Source organism: Hemiscyllium ocellatum, chromosome 5, assembly GCF_020745735.1.
Source record: "Hemiscyllium ocellatum isolate sHemOce1 chromosome 5, sHemOce1.pat.X.cur, whole genome shotgun sequence".
Lineage (NCBI taxonomy): Eukaryota > Metazoa > Chordata > Chondrichthyes > Orectolobiformes > Hemiscylliidae > Hemiscyllium > Hemiscyllium ocellatum.
In genome coordinates, this window is record NC_083405.1 from 56,007,781 (window position 1) to 56,026,229 (window position 18,449).

Genomic DNA, 18,449 nt, shown 5'->3' on the forward strand with positions numbered 1-18,449 from the left:
GGAAGATAAATGGTATTTTGGTTTTCATTTCAATAGGATGAGATTTCAAGTCTTATTGTAATTGTACAATCTTGGTGAGACCACATCTAGAGTGCCAAGAGCAGTTTTGGTCTCTCTACCGAAGAAAGAATTAGCTTGCCTTAGAAAAGGTGCTGGGGAGGTTCACTCGACTGCGAGTGGGGTTGGCAGCACCGTCCTATGAGAAAAAAAAAGTTTACTGGACCTTTATTTACTAGACTTTAGAAGGATGAGAGGGGATCTGATTGAAACATTTCAAATTCTAACAGGGCTAGACAAATTAGATGTAGGGAGGATGTTTTTCCTGGTTGGGCAATCTAGACACAGTTTCAGGATACATGGTAGACCATTTTGGACTGAGTGGAGGAAACATTTCTTCACTCAAAGGGTAATGAATCTGGAATTCTCTACCACAGAAGTCAGTAGAGGCTAAGTTACCGAATATACTCAAAAAAAGAGATACATCGTTTTTTAGATTTTAAAGACATCAAGATGTATTTGGATGAAGCAGGAATATGGCATTGAGACAGAGGAGCAGCCAGATCATACTGAATGGCTGAGTAGGCTTGATGGGCTGAATGACCTTCTTGTGCTCCTTGTTTTCATATTTAATGTCCATTTCCAATTCTCATAATCCACAAATACACCCACATTATTCTAACTATTCTGAAATATTTCCTTAAATATCTGCCATTGTGTCTCTATTGATCTGTCCCTGACTCTACAATACCAGGTCCCTTTAGCTAGCTCAGCTTTCATGCCCATACATGTTCCCTTATTAAGGTTTAATTACTAGCCTTCAATCCAATCTTCACTCTTTCAACTGGATATAAAATCCAATCATACTTTGGTGTTGCCATCAATAGACAACTTAGAGTTCATTAATTAATTCTGTGACATTATGCAATCCCATATCTAATATAACTTGCTCTGGGCAGTTCCAGAACAGTGCTGCTCTAAGAAAGCATTCTTCATTTAGACTACTACTCCTATTTGGATTCTTCCAGTTTATAAGTAAATTAAAGTCACCCATGATTCTTGCTGCACTTCTACCACAAGCATCCAATATTTCTTCTTTGATCATTTGGTATACAGTTGGTTATTGTTAGGGGGCCTACAGACCACACTCACTAACTTTTTTCCCCTATTATTTCTTATCTCCATCTAAATTTATGCTACAACCTGATCTCATGAACCAAGCAGATCTCTAACTATTTCACAGATGCTATTCTTGATTGATAGTGTTGCTCCTCCACCTTTATCTAGCTTCCTGTTCTTGAATGCCATATACCTCTCAATATTCAGGATTGAATCCTTGACATCCTGCAGCCATGTCTCCATAATGGCTACCAGATCATATTTATTTATTTCAACGTCCGCTATCAAGTTGTTCAATTTGTTATCAATATTATGCATTCAGATAAAATAGAACCTTTAGTTTTGTCATCATTGTAAAATCTTGTCTTGATTGTTATTGTATTCCTCAGTTTATTCCTCTGGTCTCTTCTTTCAATTCTCTAACCCATATTACCACTTTCTTCTATACCTTTTTATATATGACATCTTGCCACATTTGGTCCCTCGGCCCCGCTCTTCAGTTGAAGGCAAGATGTGATGGAGGGATAGTGGTGGGAGAGGAGAAAGGGTGCACGGCAAGGGGAAGAGTGTGTGAGGGAGAGAAAGGGGCAGTGAGAGTGAGAGAATGGGAGATGGGAGAGGGAAGTAAGTCAAAGCAGGAAAGATAATGGGGTACAGGAGAGTGGGGGGACGGACACAGGGAGATAGAGTGGGAGGGAGAGGGAGCAAGTCAGAGAATGGGATGGAATAGGAGAGGGATGGGTTGAGTACTTGGGAGGGAGGGGGAAGAAAGTATGTGAGAAGAGTCACAGAGTCAGAGTGTGGCAACAGACCTTTCGGTCCAATTCATCCACAGCGATCAGACATCCCAATCTGACCTAGCACCATTTAGAACATAGAACAATACGGCACAGGAACAGGCCAAACATGACACCAAATTAAACTAATCCTTTCCGTCTACCCTTGATACAGCACAAGAATGGGCCCTTCGGTCCACAATATTGTGATGAATATGACACCAAATTAAACTAATCCCTTCTGCTTGCCATTGAGACATATCCTTCCATTCCTTGAATATTCATGTGCTTATCTGAAAGTTTCTTAAATGCCCCTATCATATCTGCCTCCACCACTGCACCTGGCAGCGTGTTCCAGACTCCTACCACTCTCTGTGTAAAAACATTTGCCCCTCATATCTCCTTTGAACTTTCCCCCTCTCACCTTAAATGCATGCCTCCTGGTTCTAGACATTTAAACTCTGAGAAAAAGATTCTGACTGTCAACCGTATCTATGCATCCCATAATTTTATAGATTTCTATCAAGTCTCCCTTCAGCCTCCACTGCTCTAGAGAAAACAACCTGAGGTTTTCTAGCGTCTCCTCATAGCTCATGCCCTCTAATCCAGACAGCATCCTGGTAAACCTTTTCTGCTCCTGCACCAAAGCCTCCACATCTTTCCTGTAATGTTGTGACTAGAATTGAATGCAATACTCTGAGTGTGATCTAACCAAAGTCTTATAAAGATGTAACATGACATTGTGGCTCTTGTACTCAATTCCCCAACCAATAAAAGGTAAGCATGCCATTTACCTTCCTTCCCATCCTATCTACTTGCAAGGCCATTTTCAGGGAGCTATGGCCTTGAGCCCTTAGATTCCTCTATACATCACTGCTGTTCAGGGTCCTGCCATTAATTGTAAATGTTTCCTTAACATTTGATCTCCCAAAGTGCAGCACCTCACACTTATAGAATCATACAGTCATAGAGATGTACAGCATGGAAACAGACCCTTCGGTCCAACCTATGCATGCCGACCAGGTATCCCAACCCGATCTAGTCCCACCTGCCAGCACCTGGCCCACATCCCTCCAAACCCTTCTTATTCATATACCCATCCAAATGCCTCTTAAATGTTGCAATTATACCAGCCTCTACCACATCCTCTGGCAGCTCATTCCATACACGTACCACCCACTGCATGAAAAAGTTGCCCCTTAGGTATCTTTCCCCTCTTACCCTAAACCTATGCCCTCTAGTTCTGGACTTCCTGACCCCAGGGAAAAGACTTTGTCTATTTATCCTATCCATGCCCCTAATAATTTTGTAAACCTCTATAAGGTCAAAGTCCTGCTCTTGTTTGAGGGAGTGAAAGGCAACGTGAAAGTGAAGCAGGAAAGGGGAGTATGCATGAGGGAGGCCAAGGGCGAGACAGTGCATGAGAAAGAAAGGGAGGGAGGCAGATTGTAAAGAGTGGAGCAGAGTGATTATGTGTGAATGTGTAGACTAAATCAGATACACTGCCAATTCTTTTCTCCACCTTCCCCTCCTCACTTCCAAAAAGCAGCCTGGAAAGGGAGAAAGAAACAGTCTGAGTGGTAACTTGCTTCTGGGGCTCACTTGTGTGTGGATTCTGAAGGCAGCCTGGAGTGTGCCCCACCAGACATGAAAGCAAGCTCAAGAGCTACTTAAATCAAACTGCCCTAGCTAGTCCCATCTCCTCTCCTTCCTTTGGAACCTAGTCTCTCTCATTCTAACCCTGTCTAGCTAGAAAAAAGTTGTCTTTTATGCAAAAGATGGGATGAAAGGTGGTTGGTTGCATAAGGAGTCATAGAGGTCTACAGTATGGCAACTAGGCCTTCAGCCCAACCTGTCTGTGCTGCCAAGTTTTCACAATTAAACTACAGGTAGGCAATCCTTTATTCAAAATTGCAAAATCCGAGAAGTTCTAAAGTCCGAGGCTTTTTGTGAAGTTTTTTTCTCATTAATAAGGTTGTCAGGCATGCAAACAGTTAACCCAAGTTGACACCCACTCGATGCGTGTCACTCAAATGCAACATGTGAGGGTGTGGCCAAGCAATGGCAGGCCTCAATTCTCTCTCAAGGCCCGTTTTACTGAGTGAGTTTGCTCCTCCAGTAAAATATTCAAAAATTTCACCATCAGATTGTCACTTATTCTGAAATACAAAAAATTCTGAATTCTGAAAACCAGCAGGTCCAAACATTTTGGATAAAGGACTATGCAACTGTAATTCCATTTGCCTGCATTTGGTCCACAACCCTTTATACCTATTCCATTTATGTACCTGTCCGAATGTTTCTTAACTAACAAAACTATACTTGCTTCCACCACGACCTCTGACAGCCTATTCCAGACACTCACCACCATCTGTGTGAAAAAACTGTCACACTGGACTCTTTTGTATCTTTCCCTTTTCACCTTAAAACTATGCCCTCCAATTTTAGACTCCCCTAATGGGAAAGCTGACTACATCATCTATGCCTCTCATGATTTTATAAAACTATAAGATCACCCGTCAGTCTCCTACACTCCAGGGAAAAAAATCCCAGCCTATCCAACCTCTCCTAATAACTCAAACCTTTCCAGTCCAGGTAGCATTCTAATAAAACTTTTCTAGTTTATTAACATTCTTTCTACAAGAGGATTACCCGAACTACATGCAGTACTCCAAATATTTTGTACAGCTGCAACAAGATGTCTTAACTCCTACACTCAATGCTATGACCAATGAAAACAAGCTTGCCGAAAGCTGCCTTCACTACCCTGCCTACATGTGACTCCACTTTCAAGTAGCTATGAATCTGTATCCTCGATCTCTTTGTTCAATAATACTCCCCAATGCCCTAACACTGACTGTGTAAGTCCTGTCCTAGTACCATCAATTTCGGTATTATCCGTAAACTTACTAACTATACCTCCTAAATACTCATCCAAATCATTTATATAAATTACGAACAACAGTGGGTCCAGCACTGATGTCTGTGCCACATCGCTGGTCACAGGCCACCAATCTGCAAAACAACTCTCTACCATCATCCCCGTCTTCTACTGTTTAGCCAATTTTGCAACCAATTGGTTGGCTCTCCCTGGAACCTGTGAGATTTAAACTTACTCAACAACATACCATGCAGTACCTTGTCAAAGGCCTTGCTAAAGCTCATGTAGACAACATCTACTGCACTGCTCTCATCTACTGTCTTGGTCACTCCTTCAAAAACCCAATCAAATTCCCACGCTCAAAGCCATGCTGACTGTCCTAAATGTCCTTGCCTCTCCAAATACCTGTAGATCCTGTCTCTCAGAATCCTTTATAATAACTTACCCATCACAGACATTAGGCTCATCAGTCTATAGTTCCCAGGCAATTCCCCACAGCCTTTCTTAAATAATGGCACAACATTAGCCACCCTCCAATCTTCAGGCACATCACCTAACAAGTAAAGAATAGGTGGAGATTGAGCACAAAGAGACAGAATAACCGTCTCTGTTATGGATAACGATCAGCCTGGGAGAATGAATAGCTACTGATGACGATGAAGTTATCTATTGACAAAGCTATTCACTGGCAGGTAGCTAGTGACAAAGGAGCAGCGCTCCGAACGCTTGTAATAAGCTGTTGGTCTATATCCTGATTTTGTGTGATTTTTAATGTTATCTATCCCAGTCCAACACCGATACCACCAAATCTTGGCCAAGAATGGGTTGAGTGTAACAGCAGACCATGTGTGGGGGCTAGGAAAGGGCATGGGAGTAGGTCCCTGGCCAAATCTTTGTCTCAGGCTTGCTGCAGCGCTCCAGCGCACCTCAGCAGAAGCTGGAAGAACAGCACCTCATTTTATGCTTGGGAACTCTATACTCTTCTGGACTCAATATCAACTTCAACAATCTTAGGGCTTAAGGCACCTGTTATTACATGGTCTGTTATTATACACAAACCACAGTTAGCCACAAATTGTCACTATTAGCAGCTATTTGATTGATTTAATTAATTGTCATGCATACCTAAGTACAGTGGAAAGCTTTGTTTGCGAGCAGTACAGACAGATCATAGTAAGCAAGGATATACAGATTATCAGGTGAAGAAAACTTCGACAGAATAAGGCATACAGGTTACATCGCATAGGACATGCATGAGGCAAGAACGACATTAACAAGATCAGCATTATTTGAAGTTAGAGTCTAATAATGGCAGGGAAGAATCTGCCTGATGGAAGAACTTGTAGAAGAGCATTACGGGCTTCCGTGATAGTCTGGGCTGTAGATACAATCTTCTGTTTCTTACAGCTTTGGGCAGAGCAGTTGCCGTATCAGGCTGTTAAGTACCCGTACAGCCTGCATCTGTAAAAGTTGGTGAGGATATTTATGGATATGCCAAACTTCCAGAGCTGCTTACGAAGAAGAGGCATTGCTGTACTTTCTTGACCATCGCATCTATGTGGGAAGTCCAGGACAAGTTGCTGCTTATCATCTCTCCTAGATACTTGATGCTCTCAACCTCCATTCCATTGCTGTAGAGAGAGAGTTCACCTTGCTAGGCTGAACAAGTTGAATCAACGGAATAAACTTCTACTGTTTGGGACAAAGTGACAATCGCATATTCTGACATGTGTTTGTCCTCTGGAGAGATAGAAGAAAAACCATCGACATGATGTGTAAGGTCCGGGTTAACAAGAGCCTGATCCGTAAGATCAGGACATGGTTTAGTAACAAGGTCATTTATGAGAACACAATCAAGGGGAGAATCAGGCAGTTCAGGAAGTTCTTCCTGCAGGAATGTAGCAGGGTTAAAGGAGTGTACTTAAAGGAGAGAATCATATTCTTCAGTAATGAAATCTCATAACTGCGATGACCTATAGTGAGGTGTTGAGTACGTTTAGATGTAAGCAAGGATACTGTAGAATGCGAGGTACAAACTTCTACATTTTGATGTAAAGTTATATTAGAGGCAACCAATACCATAGTATGGATGGCAGGGTCAACCTGGGTGCAGGAAGGCATACCCTGAGCAACAGGATCAAGCTTAGTAGAATAATAGGCAACAGGGCACCAAGAGGAGCCATGTTGCTGAGCGAGAACAGCTGTAGCACAGGTGTCAAGAATGGCAACATAAAGATGGAAGTGGTGATCATGCTAAGGTCGGCCTAGCGCAGGTGCTGAAGACAGGGTACTTTTAAGTTCTGTAAACGCTTGTAGTTGTTCAGGGGTGAGTTCATACCATAGAGGCCTGGATTTAAGTTTAGCCCCTGTCATTTGGTCAGGTTCTGTCTTGACCTTGCCGATGGTAGCCTTACTGTTGGGATCCTTTAGTTCCCAGAAGTAACAAACCTCTCGGCTGAATTGTGCAACCTCACATCTTGCCAGTGGATGTTGTGGGTTTTAATAGCTTTCTGTACCTGATCAGATAAGACAGCCATACATAGGGCATTAAATTAAGGTAGTTAGTGTCACCAGAATAAGTGCCATAGCATTCCTTAAAATGGGTAAGGAACTCCTCAGCCCCTTTGCACGAGCTGGGTTTCCATGTTAAGACTTTACCCACATCAACTGCACAATTCCCTGCTTGGTGGAGACAGGTAATAATCCAATCTGATCTGTTAGGTTTGGCCTGGTACCGGACTACAAGCTGGGTATGATTATTACATTGTAACATTTTTAAGAACTCAGCCCATTTTTCAGGGGTAAAGGTGCATTCTCTGAAGTGAAGTAGGTCTTGGGAGGCAGCATTATAAATGGCTCTAGTCCTATTAATGTAATTAACAAATCTCTCAGGATTCTTTCCATAATATGGAGCCTTATTGATAATGCTTGAGAGTTCATGAGGTTCATGTTTGATAAAGATCCAAAAATTGAGCTTGTCCTGGATTCAGGGCCTGTGGGTTAGGAACTCTTCTATTTGGGAAATTTCTTTTTGGCCCTCCCACATCAGGGTGAGTGCAAGGACTGACATTAAGGTCTTGAAACTTTGATCATAATTTATCAAAGTCTTTGGGATTTATTAGTATGGGGCAGTGGAAATCAAAGGAGTCTCTTCACTGTTTCTTCCACATTTTAATTTTAATTGACTCCTAGTGTGATAAGCCAAATCCTTATTCAGCTGAGCAGTTGGGGGTAGGTATGGGCCTCGGCACATTCGTCCTCAGAGTAAGGGGAGGGTTCAGGCGGGGAACCACAGGAGGTCTCCTGACAGGATGGGAGGCATAAAATATTTCCTCCTCTGAATCAGGTTCCCATCCCCCATCCATAGATGGATCAGGGTTTTTTAGTAATGAGTCTTTGGGTGAGGGGAGGGTAAGGTAGAAGGAAAAGCTTTTGTTGTCAGTTTCGTCATGCGCAGCTGCAGCTGCAGTCTGTTGTTTATTCACCAGTTTCCCTTTTCTTTGGGGCTCCTTATGTGTAGATTCAGAATCTTTGTTTTTTTAAAATTTTTTCCCTAGCCAATTCCAATTCTGCTCCTCAATCATGTGCTTCACATTTGCGTTTTAGTTCTGTCCAACCTAGTTCGAATCCTTCCTTAGTTAATGGACTAATTCCCGTTTTAATATAGTTTTGTCTCCATGATGATTGTATGGGTTTTCCCATTTTTCTCGAGCTACCTTTTTCCACGTTGATATGGCTTCTTTCTGCTTACTTCCCTTTTTTCCCAAATCCCTTGCTCAATTTTAATGAGTAGATTTAAATCATGTTGCCTTCTAGAGGCCAATCCTTATTCTGTTGAGCAGCTGCGGCCGATATTCTCCTTTATTGTTTCTCATAATTAGGACACAAACTTATTATTTCTGTTGGGCCCATTTGTCTTCCATCTTATCTGGAGTTGCATCCATATTTATCTTACCTACTTTAAATCTTCACAAAACTACTGATCTACAAGGGCTCCAACCCCAATTACTACAGGGGCTCCAACCCCATAAAACACAAACATTCACTCACCAACAAGCAATTTTGCATCCAAACCAAATCTCAAAGGATTAAACTTTCTGCAAGCTGCAGAGAATCAGCACCGATTCTTTGCCTGCCTATCTCACGCACACATTTTAAGTGAGGCACTCATGTTCTAGAAGTCAAAGTTAGGGAGTTTTAGCCTCATAAATCCTGGTTGTGGCACATAGCTGCTTAACCAAGTGTGCGAGAGTTGTATCTTTGGCCAGCACTTTTTTTAATGCTGTAAAAGCAGCAACCACTCTCTATATTTCATAAACAAAGAACAAACACCAAAACAAACAGAACAAAACCAGAGCAGACAAACAAGACAAAATGGTAAAGCAAGACAAGCCAAGCCAAGCCAAGCCAAGCCAAGCCAAACAGGTACAACAGAGAAGATAATCTAGACCTAAACTTTCACTAATCAACAACCTGACAATGAATAAGACTAATGATTTCTGAAAAACATTCTTCACATTCTAAAACCCTGACAGTTTCTGTTTTTAGTACCTATTTAAATGATCTCATTTAGGGTTCCATTAGGGTACCATGAGAGTGAAATGGGGGAAGCATCACACAAAGATGCAGACCGAGAGCAATCAAGGTATAATCTTACCTTGTGGGCCCATTGGTCTCGAGTCCGACCCTTAGGTGGAGCTCCTCTTTTCCAGTTTCACTCAAACGTAGCCCTTGTTGGAACCCTGCTCGCAGTGCCAAATTGATAAAGTACAGATTTGAGACGGCCCAGGGAATTCCTTATGAACTCAACCTGTAAGCCTCTCTTGGTTCGTCCTGGAGAGCGTACCTTTGGTAGTCTGGAATTAAAAAAAACTCTTACAGACAGTTTAGTTTAATTTTAATCATCCCCTTCATTTACTAATAGCATCACTGTTACAACATAACACTGATACCTAGAAGCCAGGCTAACTGGATTCTAATAACCCAGGAGAGTGTGACATTGCTCTTCCTTCAAGAGCCCTGGCAGATTATTTTGTTGTACTATCACAGACTACCTTTATACACAAATTTACAAAGGCTGTACTGTCACAAACACTAAATATTAACAAAGGTACTGTATGTTCTGAACTAGACACATAATAGTGAAGGACAATAATTCGAGAGAGAAATTAATTGATACCGAGTTTTGTATCAATGTCAGAACCAAACACTGTCATTAATTTCACAAAGCAATAGTCGTGAATATTATCACGGTGTCCTGTTTATACAAATTCACTGATGTTCAGGCAAATGGTCTTAATTGTATTATCCTCCCTAATTGTCTATTTTCTAGTGTGCATCAAATGTATTCTATAATTCAAAATTACATTTTAATCTAAATGTTTAAGGACAAGTTTTAAGGCTATAAACTTTCTCAATGGGAGCACGTTCTCCTCTTTTGTTTCTGAAGTCAATGATCAGTTCTTTTGTTTTGCCGACATTGAGAGAGATATTGTTATCATTACACCACATCACCTTGCCCTCTATCTCTTTTCTGTTGCGATGATGCTGTCACTTTAACAAAGTTATTTTTGTCCTTGTTTCTTTTCACAAGGACTCGGAAAAGCAGAAGTGCTGGTATGTCTGAACTGACTTTAATAATGGCTAACAGATACTGCCTAAGTTAACAATCAGAGGAGGCGTTTAGGGTTTTTTTAAAAACAGTTGTACAATGAAAGGGGAGTGGCCAGTTCTTCCAGTTCAGTTTTTTTAAGTTTGGTTTAGTTTGAAGCTGCTGGTCAAAGAAAGCTGTTGGGGAGAAAGATTCCCGGATTCAGCAGAGGTTTTCTGGCTGACTCTCTCTTCCTCTGATATTTCTCCCGTAAGGACCTGAGTTTGATTTTACCTTTTTTGCCAAGCATGGTCATGGGGATGTTGCAGGAAATGGGAATACCATCTTTAAATTGTGATAGAGTCGCTTGCGTTTTCAGATAGGTTAAATTATTGTACAATCTGTTCACTTTAGTTCGTGTTTCATTCAGTAGTGTGTAAATAAATAATGCTTTGTTTTAACTGAGTTGTTTGACCAGCTGCATCATTCCTGGAATATCTATCTTATACCTGCTTAAAACAAATAGAAAAGTTAGGGTCAGGACTACCTTCTTGAAATGTTTGAGGGGGTCTGCAATTATGATTCAGTGAACCTGTAGATGGTGTACATTCTGAATTTGGCTACACTATTGTTTGTGTAGGTAGGGGGCTCAGAATGCATTCAGTGTTGAATATTATTATGGAGGAGATTCGTCTAGAGGGGATGAGCAGGTGTCTGACATAGGTGTCCTTCTTGTCCTGATGTTCCAGGGATGAGTACAACGCTAGGAAAATGGCATTCGCTGTGGACCTGTTATTTCGGTAGGCAAATTGCAGTGGATCGAGGCAGACTGGGAGAATAGACTTAATGTGGGCCTCTCGAAGCATTTCATGATTATGCAGGTCAGAGCTACTGCGTGGTCGTCATTAAGGCACGTTGCATTTACTTTCTTAGGTACAAGGAAGATGGCTATTCATTCCCCCAGGCTGATTGTTATCCACTCTTTTGTCTGTTCAACTGTTCTTCTCTCTCTTTGGGCTCCACCTCCACCTCCACCTACCATTTACTCCTTACACCCTCCCCCAAACGCTAGCTTCTGCATAAAACCAACTTTTTCCTAGCTACATTCAGTTCTGAGGAAGGGTCACTGGACCCGAAACATTAACTCTGCTTTCTCTCCACCGATGCTCTAGACTTGCTGAGTTTTTCCAGCAATTTCTATTTTCATTCTTAATGTATTAATTAAAATTTACCCAGCCACTAAAAGTGAAATAAAATTTGATAGTTAGCTCTTTAATGCAAAAGGGTTGGACAAATTAACAATTCAGTATTGATCAAAGAAGTGCAAAATTCCAAACAGACGTAATACATCACTACTCAGTTGAGACGTTGAAAATAAACTTAATAAGATTCAACATTAGTTACCATTTTAAAAGGGCATAGGAACTTAAAGAAAAAAAACTGACAATTGCTTTATGAATCCAAGATTTAATCTATCACATTAATTTATATTAACTAACTTCTTACACGATTTGGAGTTGCTGGTGTTGGACTGGGGTGCACAAAGTTAAAAATCACACAACACCAGATTATAGTCCAACAGGTTTAATTAAAAGCACTGGCTTTCGGAGCACTGCTCCTTCATCAGGTGGTTGTGGAGTACACAATTGTAAGATACGGAATTTAGGGCAAAAGTTTACAGTGTGATGTAACTGAAATTGTACGTTGAAAAATACATTGACTGTTAAGTCTCTCATCTGTTAGAATGACCATGTTAGTTTCACTTCCTTCATATGTAAATCACAAAACTTTTTTTGTAAAGTTACATTCTCAGGTTAACTTTAACAATTGGTGTCAGCCCAGATAATGTGTTGAAGGTGTTAGCCCCCTTTGTTCTGCTGTCTGTGCCATAATGTTTAGACTGATTCTCATCTAAAAAATGAGTTAACAGAATTTTACATGGATTCATGCAGTTTTTGAGCAAAGTACAATGTAACTCTGCAAGTACAAATTTAGTCCACAAACGCACATGTGTATGTGCGTGTGTGTGTGGGGTGGGAGGTGGAGAGCTTGTGAGTGTCGTTGAGAGAGTGCATGTGTGAGTGTGGGAGTGTGTGTGTCTGTAGGAGTGTTTATGAGTGTGTATAGAAGTGTGTGTGTGTGTATATAGGAGTGCCTGTGTGTGTGTGTGTGTGTGTGTGTGTATAGTGCAATGTTAGTCACCGAGCAGAGGCTGATGGCTAAGTTCGGTACCCATAAGGAGGGCCTCAACCAGGACCTTGGGTTCATGTCACACTCCAGGTGACCACCAATGCACTAGACACACAGACAGACACTCCTATATACACACACACACTCCTTCAGACACACACACTCCCACATGCACCCTCTCACAGACTTAGACTTCTTTACACTCATACACACTCTCTCACTATCCCCAATATACCGACCACTACAAAGGACAGCTGGAACTGACAACCGGAAGCAGCAGATTCAAACCACTACAAATGCCGGAGGAAAGATCACAGAAGCGCTTCACAGGAGGCTCCCAAGCACTGAGGATGTCGCCTAGACAGGGGACGAAACGTCTGCAACACAAATTCCCAGCTTGGCGAACAGAACCACAACAACGAGCACCCGAGCTACAAATCTTCTCCCAAACTTTGAACTCTCTCACAGACACTCACAGACCCCGCCCCCGCATGAATTCATGTAAGATTCTGTAAATTCATTTTTTAGATTAGAATCAGTCTAAATATTATGTCACAGACAGCAGCACACAGGGGGCTAACACCTTCAACACATTATCTGGGCTGACACCAATTGTTAAAGTTAACCTGAGAATGTAACATTTTAAAAAAAAAGTTTTGTGATTTACATATGAAGGAAGTGAAACTAACATGGCCATTCTAACAGATGAGAGACTTAACAAAAAAACAAGGTATTTTTCAACGTACATTTTCAGTTACATTACACTGTAAACTTTTGCTATAAATTCTGTGTCTTACAATTGTGTACTCCCAACCACCTGATGAAGGAGCAGCGCTCCGAAAGCCAGTGCTTCCAATTAAACCTGTTGGACTATAACTTGGTGTTATGTGAGTTTTAACTAACTTTTTATAGCCATGGCTCCTTGTGTCTTCAATTTTCTCTCTGCATCCATTTTAGAACTGGCAGAAATAATTCTCATGCAAATCTTTTGATAGTTGAGTAAACAACAAAATAATTAGCAAAATCTTAGCTTAATAATTTATTTGCATTTGTACTTATTTTTGTATCATCTATTTGATGTAGTTTGATTGTAGATTTTTCCATGCCAGGCATTGACAAGGTGCAATATATTATTTCTGATGGTTGAACTATGGATATATTTTAACTTGAACTAAAGCAATAATTTTTTTTTGGCATTTACTTACCTTAAGTTTGCTTCCATCCAATTGCAGCAACTGTTCTCCATCAATGCCTTTGGCAGTAAATTGTGGAATATATTGTTCCATGTTCAGTCCCATAAGCCAATGAGAAACCTGGTGGGTGCTCCAATCCAAAACAGCACGAGTCTTCCACTGATTGTGTTTTGGTGATTGTCCTTCATCGAGGATCTGTCAGAAAGTAACAAAAGAGGAATTCACAATAATGATTGTGATATCAGCTGTTTGTTCATTAAATAGTTAAACTGTGAGTTACTAGCAGAAATTGAGTTATTACAACTTATTTACATTTCTATTCTTCCTCAGATAATGTTCTCACTTGGAACCTTCATGTCACTTACTGAAGTAGACTATAGATGTCTCCATTCCACACTTACTGGAGTATATTTTTCTTTTAAGTCTTTATGCACCCTTAACAAGCTTCAAGGTTAAACATATGCCAGGTATAAATTCACTCATCTGAACCTGAGGAGAAAAATTGGAGTGATGTCACACAGGAAAGCAGTGAGCTGATTAGCTTGTTAGGGAACTACCTTCAGAAGCTCACCTTAAATAGCAGTTATTTAAAAATTGTAGAATTATTTCATGAAAATGTTAACTTCGAAGACCAAAGAAATTTAAATCATGCAGATAAGGGCAGCTGAATGGAATGCTTGATCTATCACATGGAGCCTACAGATGCAGGAAGTACTCCCAACTGCACAAATGTACGCTCTGAGTTTTGGAACTAGGGCAGCAGCTGAAGACACTGTGGCACAATGTGAGGCCCAGGCTTTCGTATATAGCATGTTTAGAGAGGTGGTTATACCACAGCTGGAAGGACTGGAGAAAAGCAAGGAATGGATGACAACCAGGCAGCCAAAGCGGAGCAGGTCAGTAGGCAGGAGACCTGTGGTTCAATTCATAAATCCATTTTTCATTTTGGAAGTTGATGAGGGCACTGGTATCTTCAAGGGCATTAGTGACAGCATGTGTGGCTGCAGGGCATCCTGAGTAAGGAGGGTGAAACAAGTGAGGTCGAGGTTCACATTGCATCAACAGTTCAGGGAGCCAGACAGTAGAATAAGAAGCAGAGCCCTAAAGGGTTAATCTCAGGATTACTCCCAGTACCATGTGCTAGCGAGTACAAAAATAGGAGAGTACAGCACATGAATGCATTGCTCAAGAGTTGGTGCAAGAGAGAAGTTACTTTCCCATTTTTTAGGGAAGGTGCATCTCCAAGTGGGACAGTCTGTACCTGAACCAGGTTGGGAATAACATCCTTGAGGGAGGGTTTGCTAGTGCTTCAAAGGGGAATTTAAACTAGTTGAGCAGGAATAGGGGACACAGTACTTTAAATAAATAGTGACACAGCATAGCTTAGAAAAGAAACCAAGGCACAGGGAGTTCAGCCATGTAGAGTTTCAAGGGAGTAAGGCATGGCTGGATAGCCTATATATCAATGCTAAGAGTTTTATATGTAAGACAGATGAGTTAAAGGTACAGATTAATACATAGAATTGTAAAGTTGTTGCTATCAGAGACGTGGCTGAGGGAGAGACAAGACTGACTAATGTTGTAATCTCCAGATTTCGTCTTGTGCCACGTGGCAATGCGTGTAGAATTACAAAGATAGGTCAGATGAACACATGACTAAGGAAATAATGCACAATGGAGGATTAAGATTTTTGGAACATTGGGACAACATTTGAAGTAGATAGGTACTAGCTGTAAAAGGTGAAACTGAACAGCAAGAAGTCTAAACTCCTTGCTGGGAGGTTGGCATGTGCTGTTGGGGAGAATTCAAACTAATTTGTTGGGGCGAGTGGTACACAGAATATATGTAAAGTCAAGAGCAAGGTTCAATCAAATATAGAAGGAATGCTAGGTTACTTCAGTCGGCAGAGAAAACATGGGTAGGATAAGGCACAAGGGATATTAGAAAAGCTAAACTGCATCTAATTTAATGCAAGGAGCTTGACTGGTAAGGCAGGTGATCTTAGAGCTTCGATCAGCATGTGGGTATATGATATTAAGACATGGGATAGATTATAAGAGCAGAAAGTTCATGTTGGAACTGTACAGAACTTCAATGAGGACACAGCTGGAGTACTATTCTGTTCTGGTCACAGCACTATAGGAAGAATGTATTGCACTGGAGGGAATGCACAGGAAATTTACCAGGATGTTGCCTGGGATAGAGCATTTTACCAATGAAGAGAAGTTGGTTTAAACTGGATTGTTTTCTTCAGAGCAGCGAAGGTTGAGGATGGACCTGATAGCGGTATATAAGATTACGCGGGGCTTGGACAAGATGGATAGAAAGCAGATGTTCCTTTCAGGTAAAAAGTCAGGAACCAAGGGCATACTTTTAAAGTGAAAGGCAGGAGGTTTAGTAGAAATTTGAGGAAAAACTTTTTTACCCAGAGGGTGATGGGGCTCTGGAATGCACTGGCTGGGAGAACAGTTGAGACAGTTATCTTCACATTTGCCAAATGTTTGAAGCATCATAACATTCAAGGCTATTGTCCTACTGTATGAAAGTGGGACTTGTGTAGGTAGGTATTTTTGATGGTACGTACTCAGTGGGCTAAAGGCCCATTTCTTCTATACTGTATTTGATACTTTGACATGTTACAAGCAGTGATTTTAACTCTCCGTCCCTGCTTTCTCCCCAGTGTCTGGTGGAAACCAGGCAGAAATAAATTAAAAATATGCAGGATTCCACCCCCTTTTAATTATACTGTCCTTAATTACAATTAATAAATATACTGATATTAACTTCTCTTCTGAGTTTACATGCAAAACATCTGTAAGAAAGTAGCAGGATCCTTCTCTGAAAATGTGTCTCAATGATGTTGTGATAGCCCCAAATAAATGCTAATGTCCGCAGGAATCACATTCCCCATTGGTTTAGGTCCACTTTTTAGTCTGCAGTGCTAGTTTCAGATTCCTCCCATTGCCATTTTTGTTTTGTGGATGAATGCTTTTCTGAACAAATGAAAGAATCAAGTCTCTAAACAAATGCTATGACTATCAGAAGGCAGAACATGGCTGGATTTTAATGCAGACGTGCCAATGAAGTTAACAATGCTCACTATTCGTAAGTATTATACAATAGTAAGTATACAATACTAAGTCAACTTCTGATAGCCACATATGTATAGTTAAATACAGAAATCAAGTTGCTGTCTGAATTGCCTTGTTCTGCCAAAACCTGCTAAAGACTTCATAATAAATAGGTGGAACAGTTTGAAGTTGCAGCACTTAATATACACACAGTAAGTCTGTCAGAAAAAAAGACACAAGTAAATTCGTAAATAGCTTCAGAGTCACACAGCACAGAAAGACCTTTTGGCCATTGAATCTGGACTGACAACAACTACTACTCCTAAAGGCATACTAATCCCAATTTCTTACTTGTCCCCTACCATAGAGTCATAGAGGTATAGGCATGTACAGTATGTTAATAGACCTTTCGGTTCAACTCAACCATACCAATTAGATATCCTAAGCAAACTTACGAACTATACCTCCTATGTTCACATCCAAATCATTTGTATAAATGATGAAAAGCAGTGGGCCCAGCAGCGATCCTTGTGGCACACCACTGATCGCAGGCCTCCAATCTGAAAAGCAATCCTTCACCACCACCCTCAGCCTTCTACCTTCTAACCAGTTCTGAATCCAAATGGCTAGTTCACCCTGTATTCCATGTGATCTAAACTTGCTTACAAGTCTACCATAAGGAACCTTATTGAACGTCTTACTGAAGTCCATATAGATCACGTTCACCACTCTGCCCTCATCAATCCTATTTGTTACTTCTTGAAAAAACTCAAATCAAGTTAATGAGACATGATTTCCCACACACAAAGCCATGTTCACTATCCTAATCTCATGGTTCCCTCCAACAACTTGCCCACCACCAATGTCAGAGTCACCTGGCTTTTCCTTACCACCTATATTCAATAGGGGCACTATATTAGCCAACCTCTAGGCTTCCGGCATCTCACCTATGACTATCAATGAACCAAATATCTCAGCAAGAGGCATAGCAATCACTTGCCTAACTTCCCACTGAGTTCTAGGGTACACTTGATCAAGTCCTGTGGATTTATCCACCTTTATATGTTTCAAGACATCCAGTCCCTCCTCCTCTGTAATATGGACATTTTTCAAGATGTCATAATCTATTTCCTCACATTCTGTATTTTTCATGTCCTTCTCTACAGTAAATACTCCTTTAGTATCTCCCCCATCTCTTGCGGTTCCACAAAGGCTGCCTTGCTGATCTTTGAGGGGCCCTATTCTCTCCCTAGTTACCCTTTTGTCCTTAATGTATTTATAAAATCCCTTTGGATTCTCCTTCAACCTATTTGCCAAAGCTATATCATGTCCCTTTTTTGTACTCCTGATTTCCCTCTTAAGTATACTCCTACTGCCTTTATACTCTTCTGAAGAATTCACTCAATCTCTGCTATCTATACCTGACATATGCTTCCTTTTTCTTGACCAAAACCTCAACGTCTCTGGTCATACAGCATTCCTTACACCTACCAGACTTGCTTTTCTCCCTAACAGAAACATACTGTCCCTCGACTCTCATTGTATAATTTTTGAAGGCTTCCCATTTTCCAGTCGTCTCTTGACCTGCGAACATCTGCACCCAATCAACTTTGACAATTCTTCCGTAATAT

General features: G+C 40.9%; 1 protein-coding gene across 6 annotated transcripts in view; it reads right to left on the minus strand.

Moving 5' to 3' along the window:
• ppp1r9a (protein phosphatase 1, regulatory subunit 9A) overlaps window positions 1-18,449 on the minus strand; it is a 425,367-nt gene that overhangs the window by 98,930 nt on the left and 307,988 nt on the right. For 5 of the 6 annotated variants that reach the window (XM_060824768.1, XM_060824770.1, XM_060824766.1 and 2 more), the window contains one exon: window positions 13,759-13,941. In XM_060824768.1, the coding sequence (XP_060680751.1) occupies window positions 13,759-13,941 (183 nt within the window). Of the gene's footprint in view, window positions 1-9,506; window positions 9,630-13,758; window positions 13,942-18,449 lie in introns of those variants that run through there. The other variant, XM_060824769.1, reaches the window with a different exon arrangement.